The sequence below is a fragment of the Filicampus tigris genome, chromosome 4, assembly GCF_054856515.1.
Source record: "Filicampus tigris isolate MCC_2025a chromosome 4, RoL_Ftig_1.0, whole genome shotgun sequence".
NCBI lineage: Eukaryota > Metazoa > Chordata > Actinopteri > Syngnathiformes > Syngnathidae > Filicampus > Filicampus tigris.
The window spans coordinates 17,681,727-17,702,912 of record NC_141220.1 but is presented as its reverse complement, the minus strand read 5'-3'; the positions used below and the strand labels follow the sequence as shown (position 1 = coordinate 17,702,912).

Genomic DNA, 21,186 nt, shown 5'->3' with positions numbered 1-21,186 from the left:
AGAAGCCAAATAATCCTGTTTTCTTACTCAAAGGACCATAAATGAATATGTATGCGCATTATACAGTCGAAGATAAAAACATTATTAAAAGAGACCGACACAAATACTTCAATTGTCCCATAAGTGAAATTAATGTCCCCATAATTACATTGTATGGTGCATGGATCAGTTGATTTTATATTTAGCAACATCTCCAATCTCATTACAAGCCCTTCACTAATTATAAGAGCCATGACAGTGTTCAAAACCTCTTACAAAGGATGTGGATTATGGAAAAATTATCAACACCCAGAAATGTCACCAGTGCTTGGTGCAAAAATGCCGAACATGTCTTTAAAAAAATATGTGGACAGTACAACATGCGATGAACGTGTCCTCAACATGTAAAACTTTTGAAATAAATAATATGTTACATATTTTTTTAATATTTAGAGTATTGGAGTAGAGTAATAGAGTATGCTGATCACACTAGTGTAAAACTTCTTGGGTTAGGGTTATTACCCATAACTTTTATTCCTTTCTAGAGCACCTAAAAGAAATCAACCACAGCTGCGACATGTACGTAATAAAGATCAAACATAAAAAAAAAACACAACACAACAACAAAATAATAATAGTAATAGTAACTATATATGAAACTATTTCTAGTTTAAATGTACTTCTTTAAAAACAAACTGCTGATGACTAAAATGAAATATAGAATTATTACTAGCTATAACACAACTTTTTAGTATTTTTTTCTTCGCATAGAATAAGGCAAGGGAAGGCAGTTTTATTTATGTAGCATAATTCGTTGGATGGATGGATTTCATACACAAGGCAACTCAATGTGCTTCACACAAGACACAACGCGTACAAACATTTACAAACAAGCGTTAACGAAATTTGGTTAGATAAGCAATAAACAATTTACTGAAATTTGGTAAACGCCTGTCCAATTGTGGCATTTTAAAGGTTTACTGGCCAATTTATGTCAGTCTTTTTGTGACATTCAGCCAGGGAAGGAAAATCTGTATTACAAAAAAATACATTATTTCTACCCGTACCAAGTTTTTCTGAACAAACGATTATTTCCCAAACTAGATGCTTGCGCTATAATCCTGCAACAACACCCAAGTCTGAACTGGAAACAGACGCATGATTGCATATCCAAAATTACAAACCACATTGGTTGCTTTCAAGAACGTATTAATAGGAGTGTTAATCACATGAAAGCAGACTTTATAGAAACATATCACAGGACTTTAATCTGCCGTGCTCGCCATACTGGGCCATTATGAAGGATTAAAGCAGCGAGCGGCTCTTACTTGAAGCCCGCTCCGCTTCACTTAACAGTATGTTTGCAGGGGGTTGCGGCACACGTGAATGCCGACACATGCTGCACATGATCAGCAGCCCTGAAATGTGATTGGTCGAGACGGTGCTTGGACTTTGACGGACTACGCTCCACGCGGCATGTGATGTAACAAAAGTAGTTCTTGCACAAAGCGAACAACACCGTGGCTCATATTTAATCACATGCTAAAAAAGACCAATAAAAACGCTTCCAGATCCAACTTAAAAGCCACTCATTGAAAGTTTCCTACCTTCTGCGAGCCAGACGTGCTACGTTTGAGGGATGACCTCTTGAAGGTGCCACTGGGGCCTTTGGGGTCCATGCTGAAGATCCTGAAAGCTGCCGTAAGAGGTTAAGGCCGACATCGGCGCCGGAGAGCCACTGTGGAAAAAAGGCGGCACAGACTGTAGTCAGACTTGGCAAAAGGTGAACATCACCGAGCGCTTCTTTTCCCCTCACTCTGCTCAGTGCCAACTGACAAGACACCCATCCCAACCCGGGGATATAAATCACTCGATGGCATACTTGACACATAGACCCTTTTCCTCTGCCGCGCATCCCGTAATCAGGATTAATGCAGCCGGCAGTCTCCGAGTCTAATGGAAAGAGCTTTATTAAATGGTTATTGAAGGTAAATCTACTTTGGCACACCACAAGCCCCCAAAAAAGGCTTAGTGCAACCATGCAAGCTGTGAAGTTAGCAGGCCGAGAGGCAAAGGTTGTCCCAGCACGGAAAGTTCGAGGACAAGACACTCAACTGGGAAGGCCAGCCAGGACACATTGGGCTCAATTGTTCTGTGCCAACGTTATCAAACGGTCTGAAAATAACAACACTCGGTCTCTGACACCGTCAGAGAGCTAAAGACAATGTACGACAAGCAGTAGTTGGTCCGACTGTGAACAATAATTCTACTTAAAAAAAGAAGACTTCAACCTGTTTATTGCCTTTCCCAAATTAGATATGCTGACAAACTAAACATAAAAAAAATGAGAACTACAAGTTGTGTATTTAAAACAACCGCATAACTTTGTCTACTAGATGAGCTAGCGAACAGCATCCATGTCACTTTTATTTTTGGTGGGAAAATATGACTGATAACAGAATGCAGACTATCTCATTATTTTGTGTATTGCTATGTTTTGTTTAATGATTGTGCTACTCTGAAAACACGGAATTCCGATTGCATTTGTGGAATATGAGTTAAGCAGCAAAATCCACCCCTTTTTAGCCATGTCAGGGGGCGGACAATTTGCCACTTCTGTCGACTAAAAATGACATCACAACTGCTCAGGGCTCAGGTAACGACCAATCACGGCTCAGCTTCAGAAAACAGGTCAGCCGATGCTGGCTTTTGAACTTTGCGTCCATAACAGTGCAGATGGTTCTTTTCCTCTTTGGCCCGGAGGACACAACGTCCACAATTTCTAAGAACAATGTCGAAATGTAGACTCGTCAGACCATAGAACACTTTTCCACTTTTCATCAGTCTATCTTAGATGAGCTCGGGCCCAGAGAAGCCGGCAGGGCTTTCTGGGTGGTGTTAATAAATGGCTTTTGCTTTGGATAGTAGAGTTTTAAGCAGAGATGGGCATTACGTCCTGGACGGACGCCCATTTAGGGGACGGAGGACGAGACGTTTTTAAAAAGGACGAATTAAGCAAGGAAAGAGGTGTGTTTTCACCCGTCCCTGTAATCATCCCTAACTGGGTCAAGTACCGACTGATGTGTTGAGTTGAGCTCTTTTAGAAAGAACTACCACTGTTGTCTTCTGCGATACCACGGAGCCTTTATCAACTGCCTGCGCAACCCTCCAATGTGTGTACTCACAGGTATAGTCTGCCCTCTAGTGGTTCAACACATGTATGGATTACGCCACAGGACCCCATTTTACTGACAATTGACAGAAACATGCCCAGCCTGTTTTGCGTGTGTAATCCGGGATAAGGTCATGTGTGGGGCGTAGGAAAAAAGGTGGAAAGCAATTATGTTTTGGGGCGTAGGAAAAAAGGTGGAAAGCAATTATGTTTTGTTAACACTTAACATTTGGTACATACCTTATCCCTTTGCATGCGAGGTGGGGGGGTTGTACTGATGGAATGGAATGTAAACGCTTTAAAAGGACGAGGACGGACGGGGCTGAGGACGATTCTTTTTATGAATAAGGACGGAGGGACGATGACGGAAGAGTGCCCGCAGGTCGCCGATTGAGGACGGACAGGCAAAATAGGGTAAAGTGGCCATCTCTGTATATTCTTTATTCGCTATGGAAAACAACTTATATCGCTGCAGTTTATAGCGTTAGTTGTGAAGGTCTTCGTGTGCATTGCATTATACTGCCCCCTGGTGGCCATGGCAAGCACACCAGAAGAAGTATAGTGCGGGTCTTGAAAGGATTAACGTCGTTTCAATTCATTTCAAAGGGTGGGTGGGTGTATGTGTGTGTGTGTGTGTGTGTATGTGTAAAAAGTAACACATTGTAAATCTAAAAATTCGATCGTCAACAAATATTGGATCTTAATGCTGGATTAAACAAGTTGCTTTTTTTTCTAGATAGTTACTTGTGTGAAAGTGACATGTATCTAAAATAAAATAGACTCACATATCGTCGTTTATTGTCGAGTCACATGATATTGAATCAGCATGCAACATTTTACATCTAAGATTATTTTATCCAACAACTCCCTCTATTGGATGATAGCTGAAACCATTGCAATTTCTCTGCTAAACTTCACCAATTCCACGTCTCTTATATGTTTTATGTACTGGAGTCAAAAAAATCCATTTAATTCATACTTACGATACCAAGTTATTCAGCTTTCCTTTGACTGGGATTGAATATGAAACCCATTGTCACTGTCAAGTGGTAATACCATCTTTTAAATCCTGCAAACATGGCATTTGCAAGATTTTGAGTCAAAAGACACATGCTGTGGTAACGCAAACCATTCCATATCACACGCGAATGTTACCTGATTTGGAAAGAGAAGAGTGTCACACACATTCCTCCAGTGGTTGTATCCCGATGATAGAAAGAACTATTTCATTTTCAATAACAACACCAAAAAAGTCCCACAACAAGTACTTTAACACAGCCATGTGTACGGACAGTCTCTCTCGTAATGGATAATACCTCAGTTCTCTGCGTAAGCAAACACTAAAGAGCTTTATTATCAGTTAGTGGCTTTGAATTTGTAAGCGGAGATTATTTAACACTTCGGAGTAGATGATGAATGAAGGGAGGCAGCCACTCATAACATTTACCCAGTTTCACCCAACATTTCTTTTCATTAAATTGTCATAAATAATTGAAGCCTTATTAAATTACAATGTGCTAATTGAGGTATTTTATTCAATGGAATATCTAAATGATCTGAAAAGTAGCAAGTAATTGAAATGACTTGGTGGTTAACGCATCTGCCCCACAGTTCTGACGTTTGGATATCGAATCTCAGCTCAGGCCTTTCTGTATGCGGTTTGCATGTTCTGACTGTGCTTGTGTGCAGATTTAAATTGTCCATATGTGTGAATGTGAGTGTGAATGGTTGTTTGTCAATATGTCCCCTGGCGATCCGTCTTGGATGTATCCTACATCTTCCCAAATTTCAACTGGGATAGGCCAGCTCGCCTGTTTATTCACTGCCTTTATTTGTGGTAGTTTCGATAGCCCAGAGTAGGGGTGTCAAACTCATTTTTTTTGGTCACGGGCCGCATCATAGTTATGGTGTCCCACGGTGTCTCTCCGTTATGACTGTGAACCCATATAAGTGTAGAAGTGTCGCCTTATATTATCACATATACACAACAAATTGATTGATAACTAGTTTGAAATCAGGAAATAGTTTGTTCAAGTATTTTTCCAATGTATTTTAAAGAAAATGATTGGTAACAAATGCTGCAGATGCAAATGCTGCAGTATCCATTTTCATTTAATTGGTCCAAAAATTAGGATTTACAAATACGTCTTGTTCATCTATCTATGCCAGTGGCATACAATGACAGGCAGAACAATCAAATGCTCTTCTATTAGTTGGCAGAAGTTACTACGTGCCCACTTGTTGCAATTCGCACAACAGAATAAGTGGCTTGCTGCGAGCATATCAGCGATGTGTTCAATTAAACAGGCCGAGATTTCACACTCAATAAGTACATTCGTGACTAAATTGAGAGGAGATTATCATTATGTCAGTATTCAGATTTTTTTTTTACACTTGGTTGGGTGGTGTGCCATGCGATTTTTCCAATACAAAATGTGTGCTTAGTCTTAAAAAAAAAGACGTTGTGAAACATTGAAAGAATAAACTCAACTGTGACCACAAGATGGCGCTCTCAACACTCATACAGCCCCAGCCCCTTTGTTCTGACCACGAGGTCACAGGGGATGTTTGATGATCCTTTTTTTCCCTCAGCGATGAGTATAATTTAGCTCATGTTGTGTTTTGTCCATCAGTACAGCCAAAACCACGAGAAGTAATCACATACTGACAAAAACGATTAGGGGAAACAACTTGGATGCGACTCTTTGGAAGGAGACGCAGTTTTGGGAGGAGTGTTTCACCTGCTGCACTTTAATTACAGTTGGACCTTAAAACAACAAAAACGCACTAAGCGAAGGCGTGATGCTGTTTTGTTGATGTATGCTGCTGCTCGTGAAGCTCTGCACTGACCTGCACGAAAAAACACAATACAACCGGCGTGTTTTTGCCTCTGCTCATCACAATAACATTTTGGTTGCTGGGGAAACAGACCACACATTAATACACACACATCTGAGACACACTGGGGTGTGTTCAGTCCCACGGTGCGGCTAGTGAACGCAAACAGCAGGCACAAAGCATGTACACACTCGGATAAATAGGTTAAAAACACTATTATGAAAGGAGATAAAGAGAAACAGTTGCTGGCGTGAGGCTGCTGACGTCTCATTTCTCTTGACAGACTAAACACATGGCTGGACTTTGAGGCCAAGAAATGATGGTTGGTTTGTTAAGAGTGGGTCATGTTAGGACATGTCCCCTCTACTTGATGTTCATAGCGAGCAGTGCAGTTATACTAACTGTGTCTTTATTCAAACATTTATGGAGGAAACAGAGCTCTCATGTGTGGAACCTTGAAGGTTGACCATCAATGTGTTTGAATTTTAAGGCAATTTTCGGAAAGAAAGTAACCAGGGTCTAATTGTTGCCATCATAGAGCTTGTCTTAAGTCAAGTCAAGTCAAGTCAAGTCAAATTTACTTGTATAGCCCTTAATCACAGGAAAGTCTCAAAGGGCTTCACATGCCCATAGCTGACAACATATAAACGACATCCCCTGATCTTAACCCCCAGGAGGGGAAGGAAAAATCAAAAACCCCATCTGGGGAAAAATGAGAAACCTTGAGAAGAGACCATAGATGGGAGACTCTCCCTTCCAGGATGCTCAGGCTCTTAACTGTACAGACGATAGCTTACTTAACAATGTGACAGACAAAGTGTTAAAACGTAAAACCACTCACCTTTTGAAGATGTGTGGAGCAAGCATAGATGTTAAAGGAAGTGGCGAGAAGGTTGTTGAAGACAGTTGATTTCATGCTTTGCGCTTTTACCTTAACAAAGTAAATAGACTCACATTCTGTACACACTCATATGATCCCACAAATACAATCCACAACCCTATCTATCAACACCTTCGTTGGCTTTCCCCTCAACCCCTTTACCTTCCTCTATTATGGCACAACTGCAGAATGCGACGTGGTGGCACCCCCGATGGGTGCCGAATATCAGAAGCTGCAAATCTCAGTCTCAACAAATGAATAATGAAAATGAAATTAAGCTCTAACACTGATTATTAGCATGTAATAAAAGCAATGATGTAGAGTAAAGGATCACGTTCTATTGTTGCGCAATGAGCTGTCTAGGGGTGGGAACGATAATCGTTTTTCGATGCATTGTTTGGCGTATTAAAAAGATTCTGAATCGATTCATATGTATTAATAATCGATATTTAAAGTTTAAATAAAAAAAATAATAAAAGCATGCGCAAGTGATTAAGTGCGTTTGTAGATCAGACGTCTGTGCTAGGCTAAGCTATGGCGGAACAAGCAAAACCTCGTACGAGCGCAGCAAAGTCAAAGTGTGAAATATAAATCATTGCTCTTCCTTGAGTTTTTTGTGTTTAAAAAGGTACCAGTGTTTTGCATGGACTATAAAATGTAAGCCAATGTAGTGATGCATCTGAATCGGAATCAAATTGAATCATAGGCCTCTGAATCAGAATTGAATCGAATCAAAGGTCTCTGAATCGGATCGAATCGGGAAGTACCCATAGATTCCCACCCCTAGTGCTGTCCCTTATAAAGTGGATCTTTAGGAGCAATCTAGGTCAAGACTAAAAGCTGCTTGCATGCATCTCCAAAGAAGCCACAGTTTGATGTCTGGGGCTCAGGGATGGCCACAACAGGGTCAGGGGTAAGGGGGAAAAAAAGTGAAGTGCTGTCGAAAGAGAGGCTTGCATGCTCGTAGGAGTGGCCCCTCGCTGCGCCTCTGTCAGCACAAATGCATTTTAAGGAAGTAGACGGAAACGAGGCGTGGCCGAGTAGAGTGCGACTCGTGGCTAACGACTTCCTCGGTGGAGATCAGAACAGGCCGGTGCACTCACCCTGTGGGCGCGTTTCATGGACATCACCATTTAAGAATGTTCCTGCAACACCAATCCCACAGGAGAAATGCCATTCCGCGAATTTCCTTCTCACTGCACACCTCTATTCTGTACTTCTGAGAAGTTGAGAACACACGCTGACATAGGGCACTTCTAACGTTGACTTGGGGCTCACACAAAGCTTAACGTGGAATCCATATGCTGGGCAGAAGGTGCTGTAAAACAGTAGCTCCTGACCCTGCAGGAAGCTACTGGCACCACAGGTTCCATTTGCACGTTATGTCCTACAAAGTAGCTGATGCACTTTTGTCAAACTCTTGTTTGTGATTGCAGGGTCTTGTTCTGTCTGAGCGGAAAGCCCATAAGCCGTTCCCAGGGAGCGGTGAGAGAGATCTTCTGACTGGGAAAAAGGGGGCTGGTGGAGCCCCGCACTCAGCTGCACAAACTTCCACTTGCAGCTCATCATCCAACAAGGCCAAAAAAACAGATGTGGGACTCACACACCAGAGACGGACATTTATAGGGATGGGGATTTGATCAAAGGAGGACTTGAACTTCACTCCAAGTAAAGCACTGCTGCAGCAAATTACCCGCGATGAGAGCCACAACTTGACTGCTCTTTTTTTTTTTTTACATTCTGTTCTGTTCCCCTCAAATCCCGATGAAGACAGCAATGCAGATTTCTAAGTGATTGTTAAACGTCAAACAAATGAAGGCACAAAAAAAAAAATACATGCCTGAAAACATGTTTGGTGCCCCTGATTGTGACAAGAAAGCAACGTGCCATGATTGCGTTTGGCTAGAAACAAATACAGAATAAACCTTGCATCTTGTCTAAAGTCAGCTGGGATAGGCTCCAGATGACTTGTGACCGTAATGAGGCAAATGCTACAGAAAATGGATGGATGGCTTTGCCATTTCTGCTTCTGGACACACATCAATTTCCTTTATGCCTTGATTTGCGCAGACTGATTATCCACTTTGATAGTTTTAGTGACATATAAGCCTCAAGGTTTTCAAATTGTAGTGGTAACTCTACTTCAGCTTTTTTCTGAAAAGCCCAAAATGAAACCAATCCTCCCATGACCTGTCAAGAGCTGCCAATCATTCCTTGTTTCTTTGCTGTGCCTACGCGGCAAACCGCATCGGCAAGACTTCATTTCCAAAATAAGTCAAATGACCCTGAAATCTGTGCAGAAACAGGCATGATTTGCTCAGTGCTTGCCCACTCATCTTAAAGGATGAAACCAAAAACCCATGCCACACTTAAATCGATGTAAATGAGAGGGACGTTAACGAGCAGAATCAATCGTCAAACGTGTGCTCATTTGATTACCTCTTCAGCCAGAGAGCTCAAAAATAATCCGGAGTGATGTTTCTAATGAAGGGTCATCAGTATGATCGGACATGCAAAGGCCACAAGCTCCAGTGCTTCTTCTCACTCACAAAATCCAAACAAGATATACTTGTTGAGCTAGATACATTAAATTAGGTTTTTTTTTCCCCCAATTCGGAATCAGTGGATGGAACGAGGACACTACTGGTCAGGTGTTGGGTGTTCCATATGATCAGGTCTTCCCTATCTCTATGAGTAGATAACAGAGACGATCAAACATTTTTTTAAAGTGTGTAGCTCAATATGTTTCCAGCCAATGACAATTCAAATAAATTCAACTGATATAGGGGTGATTCTCCAGAATTAACTACACATCATTTATTAAATATAAGTTGGACTGACTTCATATTCGATTGAACCATTCATGACCTTTGAGAGAACTCCCTTTAGTGAGTGAGTTACTGGTTATCACCTTCAAGGGAATACTTCAGATCAACCGCAAATTTCATACCACAACGCTCAGAGTCTTTATCGCCACACCCCAACAGCACGCAGAGTTGTCAAATGAGATAAAAGACAAGCTCCTGTATAATGCTCACACCCTTTTTGTTACTCCGGACATCAGTTTTACAGTTTCGGTTTTGTTTTCAATGGAGTCACCTGTGTTATGTGAGAAGCTAACCACAGATGACTTTTCAGGCCATTCAAGTGATTGTTGAGATTTCACAACTTCAACACACGGTGATTATAAACACAATGTAAATTAAGGTGATAAAATTCTATTAGTTCATAATACTCTCATGTAACGTATTACCGTGAGCACCCAAGTTTTACAACCTCGAGTTTGCCATTTTGGGCGTTTCAATTTAGACGAGAGTTTTAGGCTTGCCTCGTTTTCGATTATCTACAGTGTATGTGCCACATGAGAATATTCATAGATCAAGCAGCTGTGTAATCTTCACATTTCCGCATAATCCATCTGAGTAAGACTGAAGGTTTAACACAAAGTCCTTCACAGAGCAAAAGCACGGTCCATCGTTTATACAGTCTGCAGGCGGTCAACTCCTCGCTGATTTTCAGGCCATAAAGCCCAAGTCAAAGCAAGTCGACAAGCACCTGTCTAATCCTGCTGAGCATAGCAGCATTGTCATTATCTGCAGGGGCTTGCTTGCAATGGTAATTACTACAGACCAGGATGATCCCAAACACAGATGGCGTTTGGGAGACCAAGCAAATGGCAGCAAGGTAATCATTTGGGCCTGGGGAAGGAGACAAATCGGACTCAAGTTAAAACATTGACTCGAGCGACGATTCGCAACTTTTTGGTAGTTTTGTTTTGGGAATTTTGGAGATGGGACTATAACGCAGTCGTCCAAAATAGCAGTTTGGAATAATAAGGTGGGGTTTTTTTTCTCCAGGGTGCCCGATAGAGTTGTGAAGTTTATATTAGAAGTCAATGTTCAGGTATTTGTGTGACGTATAATGATGCCAAGAGGAATCACTTCAAACGTTTTTCCACACTTGTGCAACGTAACCACATTATTTTAGTTTTGTTTTTTTACTTCCCCTCTTAAAATGATTTATTCCTACAGGTCACAATAATGGTAGAAAAAAATGATTCTTCTTGTCACAAAAATATGGCATTTGAACAGTTGTGTGTAGCTTAAATCCACTGTACGTCCATGGCGCTAATCAGAAGCGTGCCACGGACAGAACAAATTGAACTCGTCGACTTGAACCATCCATCAATCCACATTCTAGCTCTTATCCTGCTCAGGGTCACAGGGAAGCAGGAGTGGAAGGCAGACAACGCACTGGACTGGTTGCCGGTCAATCGACTATCTGCGCTAACATCAGTCATGTGAACCACAGCACCGCTAATGTCCTGTGACTTGATGAAGCGTGTCATGTAAACACAGCCACAGAAAGCCAGGTACTGCTGTTGTAAACTATCATCAATCGAACCCACAAAATACTATTTACATGTAACAATGCTGGCGAAGACCTTAAAGCTTCAATACGAGCAAGCACCCTTCTACTTGATCCGCTCTTGAGCTACATACACATGAATCTCCTCCAGAAGCTAAAGCCCATTAGTCTGCCTCTGCTTATGGTCTGAATCTGTGTAAATTCCACGCTGTCAAAGTGTTGCCTCGCATATACAGGAAGTCGGCTTTGGCTGGGAAACTGCTGAGGCGATTCAGAAACTCCCTCATGTAAAGCATTAACCTTCCTGAGGCGCATTTGTGACACTTGGTTCTCTAAGGTAGAAAAGCGCTGAACAAGTGACAGCCCATTTACCATTCTTTAAAATTGTACATTAATGTAACATTATAGATTAAAACAAAAGAAAGAAAGAAAGAAAGAAAGAAGAAAGGCTGCAACCTGCGATTGGCAGTCCAGGATGCATTGTCACAAAATCAGCTGGGATCGGCTTTAGCTCACATGTGACCCGGATGAGAACAAACGCTACAAAAATTAGCTTTATAGAGACCATGCACATCGAATATAGCTTGACGCTGAATCGTACATCAACACTGCCATATTGAATGTGGCAAAGTGGCAAGATCGGTGAGGATGCTTCATTCATGTGCAGCTTGGAGATTTCGGAGCTCAGTGGTAGAGTGGTCGTCCTTGTTGGGGGTTCGATCCTAGGCCATTCTGACCATGTCCAATTGTCCTTGAGCAAGATACTGAACTGCCAGTTGCTCCTGATGCTGCGTCATCAGAAGGTAACATGAGGTAACAGTGTGAAGCGCTTTGAGTACCAAAGGTAGAAAAGCACTATTTTACTACATTTCCTTAAATATAAAACTGCTTGTCTGTTTGTGTTTATTATATAAAAGGCATTGAATTTGTGCACTTTGTAGGTTGTCACTTTATGAAGTTCAGTCCATTGACTTGCATTAGTTTATGTTGCACAAGTGACACATCCAATATGGCAGACACGCTGATGTCCCACTCTGATGTTTCCGCAGACCCAGCACATTTGAAATATTCTAAAGTCTTTTGGATAGTTTGGCCTTGTGTAACATATTGTTTGGCCTGATCCATCTGCTGATGAGGACCATGTGATACTTTAAAAGCACAACTTTTACGTAATTTCATGGAACGGTTTGCCATTGAACCACTTCATACATCAACTTTATGTGTCCACGATCCCAATGAACGTTTCCTTTGGCTCACGGGCACATCCCGATGCGTCATTCGAGTGGGGAGCATCGGCCTCTGGACTTGTGAGTGCAGGTGTGGTGGAGCTGTACATGCCGTTACAGCATGGAAGGGATTATTAAATCACAACACAGGCACCACCCTTCTTCTTGTGCCTGAGTGATCGTGGTGGGACAGCAAGCTCAGGAAGGCCAGCCACAACAGAAGCAGAAAGACTGTTTGTAAATATTTACACCAAATCCCTTGCTAGGAAAGGTTTAGGTTTGTTTTTTCAGCTGATTTACAGCAGCCCACCTACAGACAACATTGTCAAGTCATAGCTTCGACTCAGCCTGTCCTCCCTCACCTCATCTTCTAGAACGGCACTCAATGCATAGCTTCTTGTGGGTCTTATGAGGGAAGGACCTTGAAGTTTGGCTTATATCTGCTTTTTTGTTCACCTCCCGAGTAGATATATTCCAAAAACAATCGTGTAGTTGCCAGGTGACACAACGTGCTTGACTCATTTGTTTTGTGATACTGTCCCCTTATATCAGTGTTGTGTGTGTGCATGTAACACTTACAGGTGTTAATCATACGAGCAGAGACACTCTGACAGCTGGAGGACGTCGACTAGCTGTTTTATAAGCGTTTTTTTTTTGTTTGTTTGTTTTTTTGCGAAGGAGAATGTGGGACTGGCACAGTTAGCAGCTCCATTGCGTGTCTAGCAGCGCGGCAGTTGGGTGACGCAAGGCGCGCTATTAATAACTCACGAACGGGATGTTCTCGCCTCAGCACTGCAGGGTCATTCGAGGATAAAAACCGCGTTGCGTTCCCCACTACCACCACCAGACTACGTCAAGACGTATGGCGACATTTTTCTTTTCTTTTTTTTTTTTTTTTTTTAAAGGAGACTTCTCCCGCAACTACTTCCGCCTTCAGCAACCGGCTCGCACGAGGGCTGTGGGAAGGCACGCCCACGCGTGAACCCGCTGACTTTGGGAGCACCCTGCGACCCGAGGCTGTGTAAACACACGTGATGACGTATGCTCCATTTAGTGAACATGGAACCTTTTTTTTAAAATGAAATTGGACTTTAGTTTACCTATGCAGCTCGCTTGAACTGCTTGGTAAGTCGTCTTGTCAGCTAGTAAAACTATTACAGCTACAGGAAGTGAAAGGGGAAAATCTGGCTAGTTACTCTGCAAAAAAAAAAAAAAACAGCACAAACCATCATGGTTTTGTGGTGTTTTCATGCTGGATTTGCTGGTGTCACCCACAAGAGCAAAACAACAGCAGCAGAAAATCAAAACAACCGAAACTTCTGGGCAACGAATTGAGCCACAGGAGCTGGTGATTTGGAGTGCGGAAGGCGGGCCACATGCGCCAAAACTATTTCATCGATGGGCTGGGGTGTTGACCGACCACCAATTGCGGACTGGAATGGACTGGCCGTTCGGGAATCTCCCTTACATTGCCCTGCCCTTAAACTGTGTCCAAATTCACAAATTGATGGAAAACGACTTTTTGGAATCAGAATCCAGGAAAATTTTGTTAGTACTATTCAATTTATTTTAAAAGTGTGATTGGCAACAAAAAAGCAATATCTTAAGGTTATTAAAAGTGAAGAAAATCAGCAATTGTGGTATTTCATCAAGAAAATTGAAGTCGAGGCACAATATTTCCCTTCGCGGGCCACATAAAATTTTGTGGTGGGCCGGATCTAGACCCCCGACCTTGAATTTGACACCTGATATCTACAGTGTCAAGTTGAATATGTTCTTGTTATTTGTGGTGCTAGTTAGAAAAAACTATTAAAAACAATGTAACCCTTTAGACTAACAACAAACACTGTTCTCCAATATGGTTTGGCTGTTCTCCAACTCTGACCCCCGTGCCGCTGCTGCCAGCCGAGGTCAGTTAGGGGGTTGTCTATCTCGTGTGCAGTTGCAGTGTTTACAACAATTTCACTTCAATTAGGATTTGTGACTAACAAAGCTTAACTGTTGGGACCAGATTGTGCTCATCTAGCAATTTGCCACGGAAGAAGCATAACTTGACAGCATGCTCATGTTGTACTTGTAATTGTTTTCATTAAACACCCCACCGCACCATGAGAGGAAGAAATTGTGTGATGCCTTCACAAAGACTTGACTTTTACTATACATTGAGAAAGTGCAAAATATCTGCGATAAAATCAAACGCAAACTGAATGTAATAACCAGCGCTGGGCATTTTACTAAAATTGAACGTCATCCGTCTGCAGCGTGGGTACCCTTCCATCGTCCATCATTTGCCTTTTTTTTCGGGGGGAAAAAATAGTACCCATCAATAGGTAACAGAAATAGTTATTCTGTGACTGCACTTTGGAAGCCTCTTCACAGCTGGTCCCTCACTCAAATCTGTGCCCCAAGCAACAACAATTTTCATCGCCAAGCTTCCCGTGGCCATCGAAGTCTCACCGCGAAAAATAGACTAATGACGGACTGCAGACGAAAGGCAGACTAAATAAAGGTGTTTCCGTTTCTGCTTAATCCGTCTATTTTAAAACGTATCCATCATTCGTCAACCGTCAGCAAAACGGGCATCCGTCAGTGACGGATGGACGGACCGTTCCGTCACATAGACGAAATGCCCAGTTCTGGTAACAACTCTGTGCTCTGTAAAGTCTTGCAAGTACTCAACCATGGGTGCTCGCTATGTAAGTGCCCCTGTTGAATGGTCTTAAAAAAGATGCCCCCAATGCCAATGTCATCAGCACAACGAGTTCATGTAGCGCCTGCGGTCCCGGCGACCAGCTGAATAGCGGCCCCCTCACCAGTGCCTGCGAGGTTCATCCATCCCCGGCCAGTGTACTGATCAATGCTTCCTGAATAGGGTCACCACTGACCAGTAAATGGGTGCAAAAACAAAAATGTATCCGCTTCACTTTGCTCTTTTGAGCTGTATTGTGCTGCATGGACAAAGCCAACATGCTGTGATGAGAGGGAACAATGACGGCTGCACACAGTCGAGGCTGGGCGTCAGCCTCGGGTCAACGGAGTGACGTGGATCTCGGCTCGGGTTCACCAACATAACTTCATGCGTACGAGAGAGAGAGCTGGCGAGAGAGAGCTCATCTGGCTGTCCGTTTATGCAACACTCTCTAAATGAGTGCAGGCCAGCACTTTGTTCTTTGTGGTGGCGTGCCGGGGATGCGGTATCGAGGCGGGGGAGGCGGGCAGGATTAACATAGGGGTGAAAAAGGCTGCCTCTGTTGTGTGGCTGAACGTGGACAGCCTGGAGGCGCGGCAGAGGGAGGATGATGACCACAATGAACTCCATCTTAGATCAACGCCTCCCACCAGCGTGCGAACTGATGCAGTGACCTTCTTTTAGCCTCCGCCCCTTGCCTATGCCACACAGCTCTGACGGCACTTTGTGCCCTAATACCGCATGTACGCCAATTCTGCCTGTGCAGTTTGGAGCGGAAAACCCTGATGTGGATCTCTACTTTGTTGTAGGCCGTGTAGGCAGAATTTCTAGATTAAGTACCATGACATGTCAACGGTACAGTACTCGGGGTTGAGCTCTGTTGCGAATAGCGAAAAGCACGAGTAATTGAAGCCCTCCTAAAAATGTTTATAATTGTGTCTATTCATAGCTGAAACTGTAAATATACCACAAACTATGATCCCAAATCAATTTAACATCATGTCAGAGTCATACAGTAGCATATCTATTACAAACGGATGAGTTACATGATTTGACTTCGGCAAAATGCACTATAAGTTTGTGTGTACCTATGCTAATATGCTAATATTACTGTATGCCCCTTTTCGCAAAATTGTTTACTACATGATCATTCAAGTATCTGGTTTGTTATGTTTCTAAGCCGTTTGAACCGAGTGAACGGCAAAGGGATGATAAGGATAAACCACTGCTGGCAATTCACTCGTCAAGCATCAATGTAACATTTGAGGTTAAATGGCAAGAAGGAATTAAACAACCAAACAAACAAAAAATGTCCCAACCCAATAAACAAAGCCTAAAAAGAAATTAGTCAGAAATATTTTTTTTTCCTCAAGTGAATGCAATACGCTTCTGTACTGATGCTGTGTTTTTCACATTTTTATTTCTGTTTTTCAGATTTTTTTTTAATGACAGAAAACAAATATTCCCCAAAACACAGGGAAAAAGATATCCATAAAACAGATGACTGATTCTGATTACTATTACTTGGGAAATGGGCTGTCTTGTTCATATTTTATTTGAACGATCTATTATGCGTTTCCTATGAGTTGTCTGACAACAGAAGAGGACAACATAACTCCAAGAAAATTATAATATGTTACTATGTGACCTTTAGAGTGGTACTGTACGTGTCTTGTTTCCTATGGACAAAGCCAGGCAATGTGTTGCTACGCCTCAAGCTAACTTAGTTTTCTTTTTTTTAAATACCCTTAAGTGATTGAAGTTATTCTATGAAAGAGTACGCCTTGTCCTTCAGTGTTGACACCTAATTGTTTCATAACAAAAACTGATTAGCAGTAGTTGTTCATGCCTGAAAATCAAAGGATGTTTCTCGACAACATGTGTGTTGTACCTTGTTTGTACTTGTAGCATGACTTTCAGTGTTGTCTCAGTCAATCATCTTTGTTTGCCAGTCATGTTACGTGAGCAGAGTTGCTGATAAGCTCTCAATAACTTTGGTACTTTTGTAACCAGTAGATCTTGCTAGACTGCAGCCAGACCAGACTTTGTGGCTATAACATGTAGTTTCAACTTGTCTCAGCTCCGCATGACTGACTCATTGAACCCCACATGATTGCTGCACTCAAAAACCTCACGCCCTCCATCCAGAATTTGTTTCTCTCAATTAATATCTCACCTGTGGCCCAGCGAGGCATCATTTTATGTTGTACTCCAACTTCCATGTTTCCCGTTTAATCATACCGTCTGACTAATTCTCTTTTCTTTTCTACACAGGTGAAATACCAGCCTGCTTTGTCATCATTAGTCACAGGGCCTGTTGTCGGTGTGTCACTCAGGATGAGTAAGGTTTGCTGAACAACAACAAAAGAGAGACAATGGGACAAATAAGTACCAAGATTATAGTTTCATTTAGGCAGTAACTTCCTTAGCACTTCTTTTTGCTGTGTCGGGTTTCCTCTTACATGCAAAATAAGTTTGTATAAAATCAACAGCAAAAGACCACACGGTGTTCACAACGTCTCGCCTGATGATACCACTGAGTTAAAACGCTCGTTACCTCTGTTTTAGCTCCTCTATTTGTGAGAGTAATAAGTGTAACTTCAGATAAAACGAAATGCAAACAGAGGGTAATTAAATGATTCAGTGATCAGCAAAAATAGTTAATTGATGAAGAAGGGGGTTGTGGGGCGATCATTTTGTACAAGGTCATTGTACACTGTTGGGAGTGAGTAATTAGCTGATTTTGTGAGTAGTGTGAAAGGGTTAGAAGAAGCCCAACTAAAACAGTAGCAAAAGTGTTGACGGATTAATGCTAACATTAGCTACTTTTAACGCCTCATAAAAATGTAACATAAGAAATGGCTTTTAGTAAAAGCACTGGAATCCCTTCTCGCAGCTATTAATTTTGGATGAGATTTTTGGGGGCTCGATGATGCATTGTGCTGTACATTTATCAGCTGAGGAAAAATATAAAAACAGATCCATGTTTTGATTACTACAGCGTGTGATGTGTGCCTTTATCACAATAGATACACAACAGGTGTAGCTAGTTTCAACTTCACACATGTGCAAGTTGCTAATGCTAGTTGAAGCTTGTTTCTGAAAAGCTAGTATTTGTCAGATTTGCTTACAGTGGATATAAAAAGTCAACACACCCCTGTCAGCACACACCTGCCCCCATTTAAAGTGCCTTTGATTAACCCCAAATGATGTGAAGTTGTTCTAGTATGCTTTTCCTGACATTTTGCTGTCTAGCAGAAGCCCGAAGGCTTTGCGCTAACACTGACTGTGATTATGACCTGTTCATGATTCCCTCCACCTTGTCTAAGCTAAAAAGAAAACAGCCACCAAAGCATGATGGGCCATGTTTTGTTGTAGCTAGGTTTTGAGGAGTTTTGTGTTTGCAACTTTTGGAATTATGGTCAAAATGTTTAACTTTGGTTTCATCAGGCCATAAAGACACATGCAGGAAAGTGTATAAAATGTAATTATGTCCCCAAAAAACTTTAAAAAGTGATTTGATATTTTAAAGTCATGTCACAAAGGTTAGTGTGGATGTATTTGTTCTTAAGAACTGAGGATGTTTTCAAAAGCTTGAAAAAACTGGCGGAGTGAGCCTTTTACGTCAGAGGTGTAGCACATTCTGCCTACATCTTTGGCATGTTGACAGTGTTTGTTCAGGTTTCTAGTGTGTGGGTAGACGTTTGAGTGGAAAGAACCACTTTCTGCTGTGTGCATTGACCTGACTTTTCAGAAGTTCCAAACTGTTTGTTTGGTGACCCCTGGCCTGGCTGTAAAAGTTGTGTTAGTTTGTGGTATGTGCTTGATTAACTGGGGTAATGGATTTTATTTGTCATCATCCACAGGCCACAAGCTAGCAGACAGGCAATAGGTCCCGTTCAATTGTCATGGCGTGATTCTACCTAATCCATGGCCCTGAGTACACCTTGATTTATAAAATAAATACATACATACATACATAATCACATACATACAGAGGGTTATAAACATTTTAACATTATAAACATTTCCTCTACAACAATGAACCCCCGCATACGCATGGTTTGGCATCGGTGGATTTGCCTAATTGCAGATATTTTTCCAAAGTTTTTTGGGGCAGAGCCAACCCTTGTTTTTCGTGGAAAATGTCCAATTGAGGTTGATCTGCGTGTTTTTTTTTTCTTTTTTGAAGATTTTTGGGGCTTATCAAAAAAAAGTTTTTTTTCTTCAATGCATTTCAATGGGCATCAATTATACACGGCTGTACCTATGCCCACCAATAGTGGGGGTCAATTATATAGTTTTAAATTGTAATATCACCATTTACCACTATATGACAGACATATCTTAATTGCATTTGCACTAGGATTTATGCTGCCCTATACTATAATGTGAGAAATAAAATCATTTCTACCGGATTTGCAATTACATGCAGGACAAATATGGTAGCCTGAATAATATTAACATTTTCAGTGAGTTGATTTTTGAGAAAAAATGTACAAAATGAGTTCTTCACTTAATGTTGGTTTTCTGTTCAGCAGTTTTGTGCCATCCTTGAATGGTCATTTTTATGCACAACAACCCTTTGCACTGGAAAAAAAAACATCACAATATGTGTTGTTTTTTTTCAACCCCTTTGTTATTGAGTGCTGGATCACTAATACATGCATTGAGAATAAAATGTATTTACATTCTGCGTTGTACTTTGGTTAAAAAAACAACAACTGACGTATGCACATATTTTGTCCATATTTAAAATGCCATTTTAGTTGGTAATGCAGTGTATGGTAACACGTGAAAAATTGTGACCCTTCATCATTTAAGTTTTCCATCCCTGACCTAGACGGTACCTGTATTTTTCCGAATTTTGTGAAAAATCAATGAAAATCAATCCCTGGAAATAAGCCAGAGGTTACAGCACTGACCACTTGCCACAGAACAGAACACATCTATAACAAATTGAATCTCATGGTGACTTTTCATGCTTTTCTTTTTTCTTACCTTGACACTCTGACCTTGGCATGACAGCCGGGTAGACTGTCAAAGTGCTCAGACTGTGCTTTGAGAAGTCTCTCCTATTACAAACAATACCAAGTGGCCAATCTGCCAGGGAACTGGATGTCAATGCCAGACACGACAGGGCTATCTCAGAGCAAGCAAGAGAAAGTACAAAAGGTCCCTGGAGCCATCACAGTACTGCAGTTTAAGAAGAAGAAAAAAAACATCCATTTCAGGATTTGCAATAATAAAATAAAAAAACTTCTCCTTTGTGGTTTTATAAGCTGCAGCTGATTTCCTTACTCTTTTGGTGGTAGTGTGCTTGGGAGTTGATTAACACTCGCAAATTTCAACACAGCTCACACAACGCCCTGAGAAAGAGGAAATAGACCCTCTCCGCAAGAAGTCGCACATGAAACATGAGTGCGTCATGTTTTTTGCGGCCAAAGAATATGTAAAATAATACAGCCAGATGGCCTTCTGAATGGCATGTCGCCTTGCTCCGGCTGAACACTGGGAACATTCTAGTGCGCTGCTTTTGTGCACCGTGCTGAAAGTGTGCATTCATTCTCACAGGAGCGCATCAGCTGCAGCAGAGAAGCAGGTCTAATACTGACTTGGTGGTTTATTTCTGTTCCTATTTCACAACTCTCAAATTTGTATTCTGGACAAATAAGCATGAAAGAACATTTTGTACTTTTCCTAAGGTCCCTCAATTGAGACATCCTGGAATGAAAACATGTTTGATACGTAGTGGTATTGTCTGTCATTCACGTGTGTCCTTTGCAAAACTCAGGGCACCCTATTTCCACATGCATTGGACCACTGATATTGAAATTCTCACGTAGAATCCTGACCAAAAATTACCTTTGCATGCAGTCAAGTCAAAGAAATGAGCTCTGTAAGATTAAAAATGTCAAATCATGACAAGATCTCACAGCTCTGTATGTTGACTCTCACTCCCTCCACAGTGTGCCACTTGTGTGCTCCCTGAGGATGATCTGAAGAAGACTTTGCCTGTGCTGTCTGGCTGCAT

At 41.7% G+C, this 21,186-nt stretch overlaps 1 protein-coding gene across 4 annotated transcripts in view; it reads right to left on the bottom strand.

Annotated features, from left to right (window-relative positions):
• Positions 1–4,492, bottom strand: part of trpm1b (transient receptor potential cation channel, subfamily M, member 1b) — a 29,877-nt gene extending 25,385 nt beyond the window's left edge. For 3 of the 4 annotated variants that reach the window (XM_086028165.1, XM_086028168.1, XM_086028169.1), the window contains exons 1-3: positions 4,307–4,492; positions 4,135–4,220; positions 1,587–1,717 (exon numbers count right to left, since the gene is read on the bottom strand). In XM_086028165.1, coding sequence (XP_085884291.1) covers positions 1,587–1,658 — 72 coding nt within the window. In that variant the 5' untranslated portion in view covers positions 1,659–1,717; positions 4,135–4,220; positions 4,307–4,492. The remainder of the gene's footprint in view (positions 1–1,586; positions 1,718–4,134; positions 4,221–4,306) is intronic. The other variant, XM_086028166.1, reaches the window with a different exon arrangement.
• Positions 4,493–21,186: the final 16,694 nt, after the last annotated feature.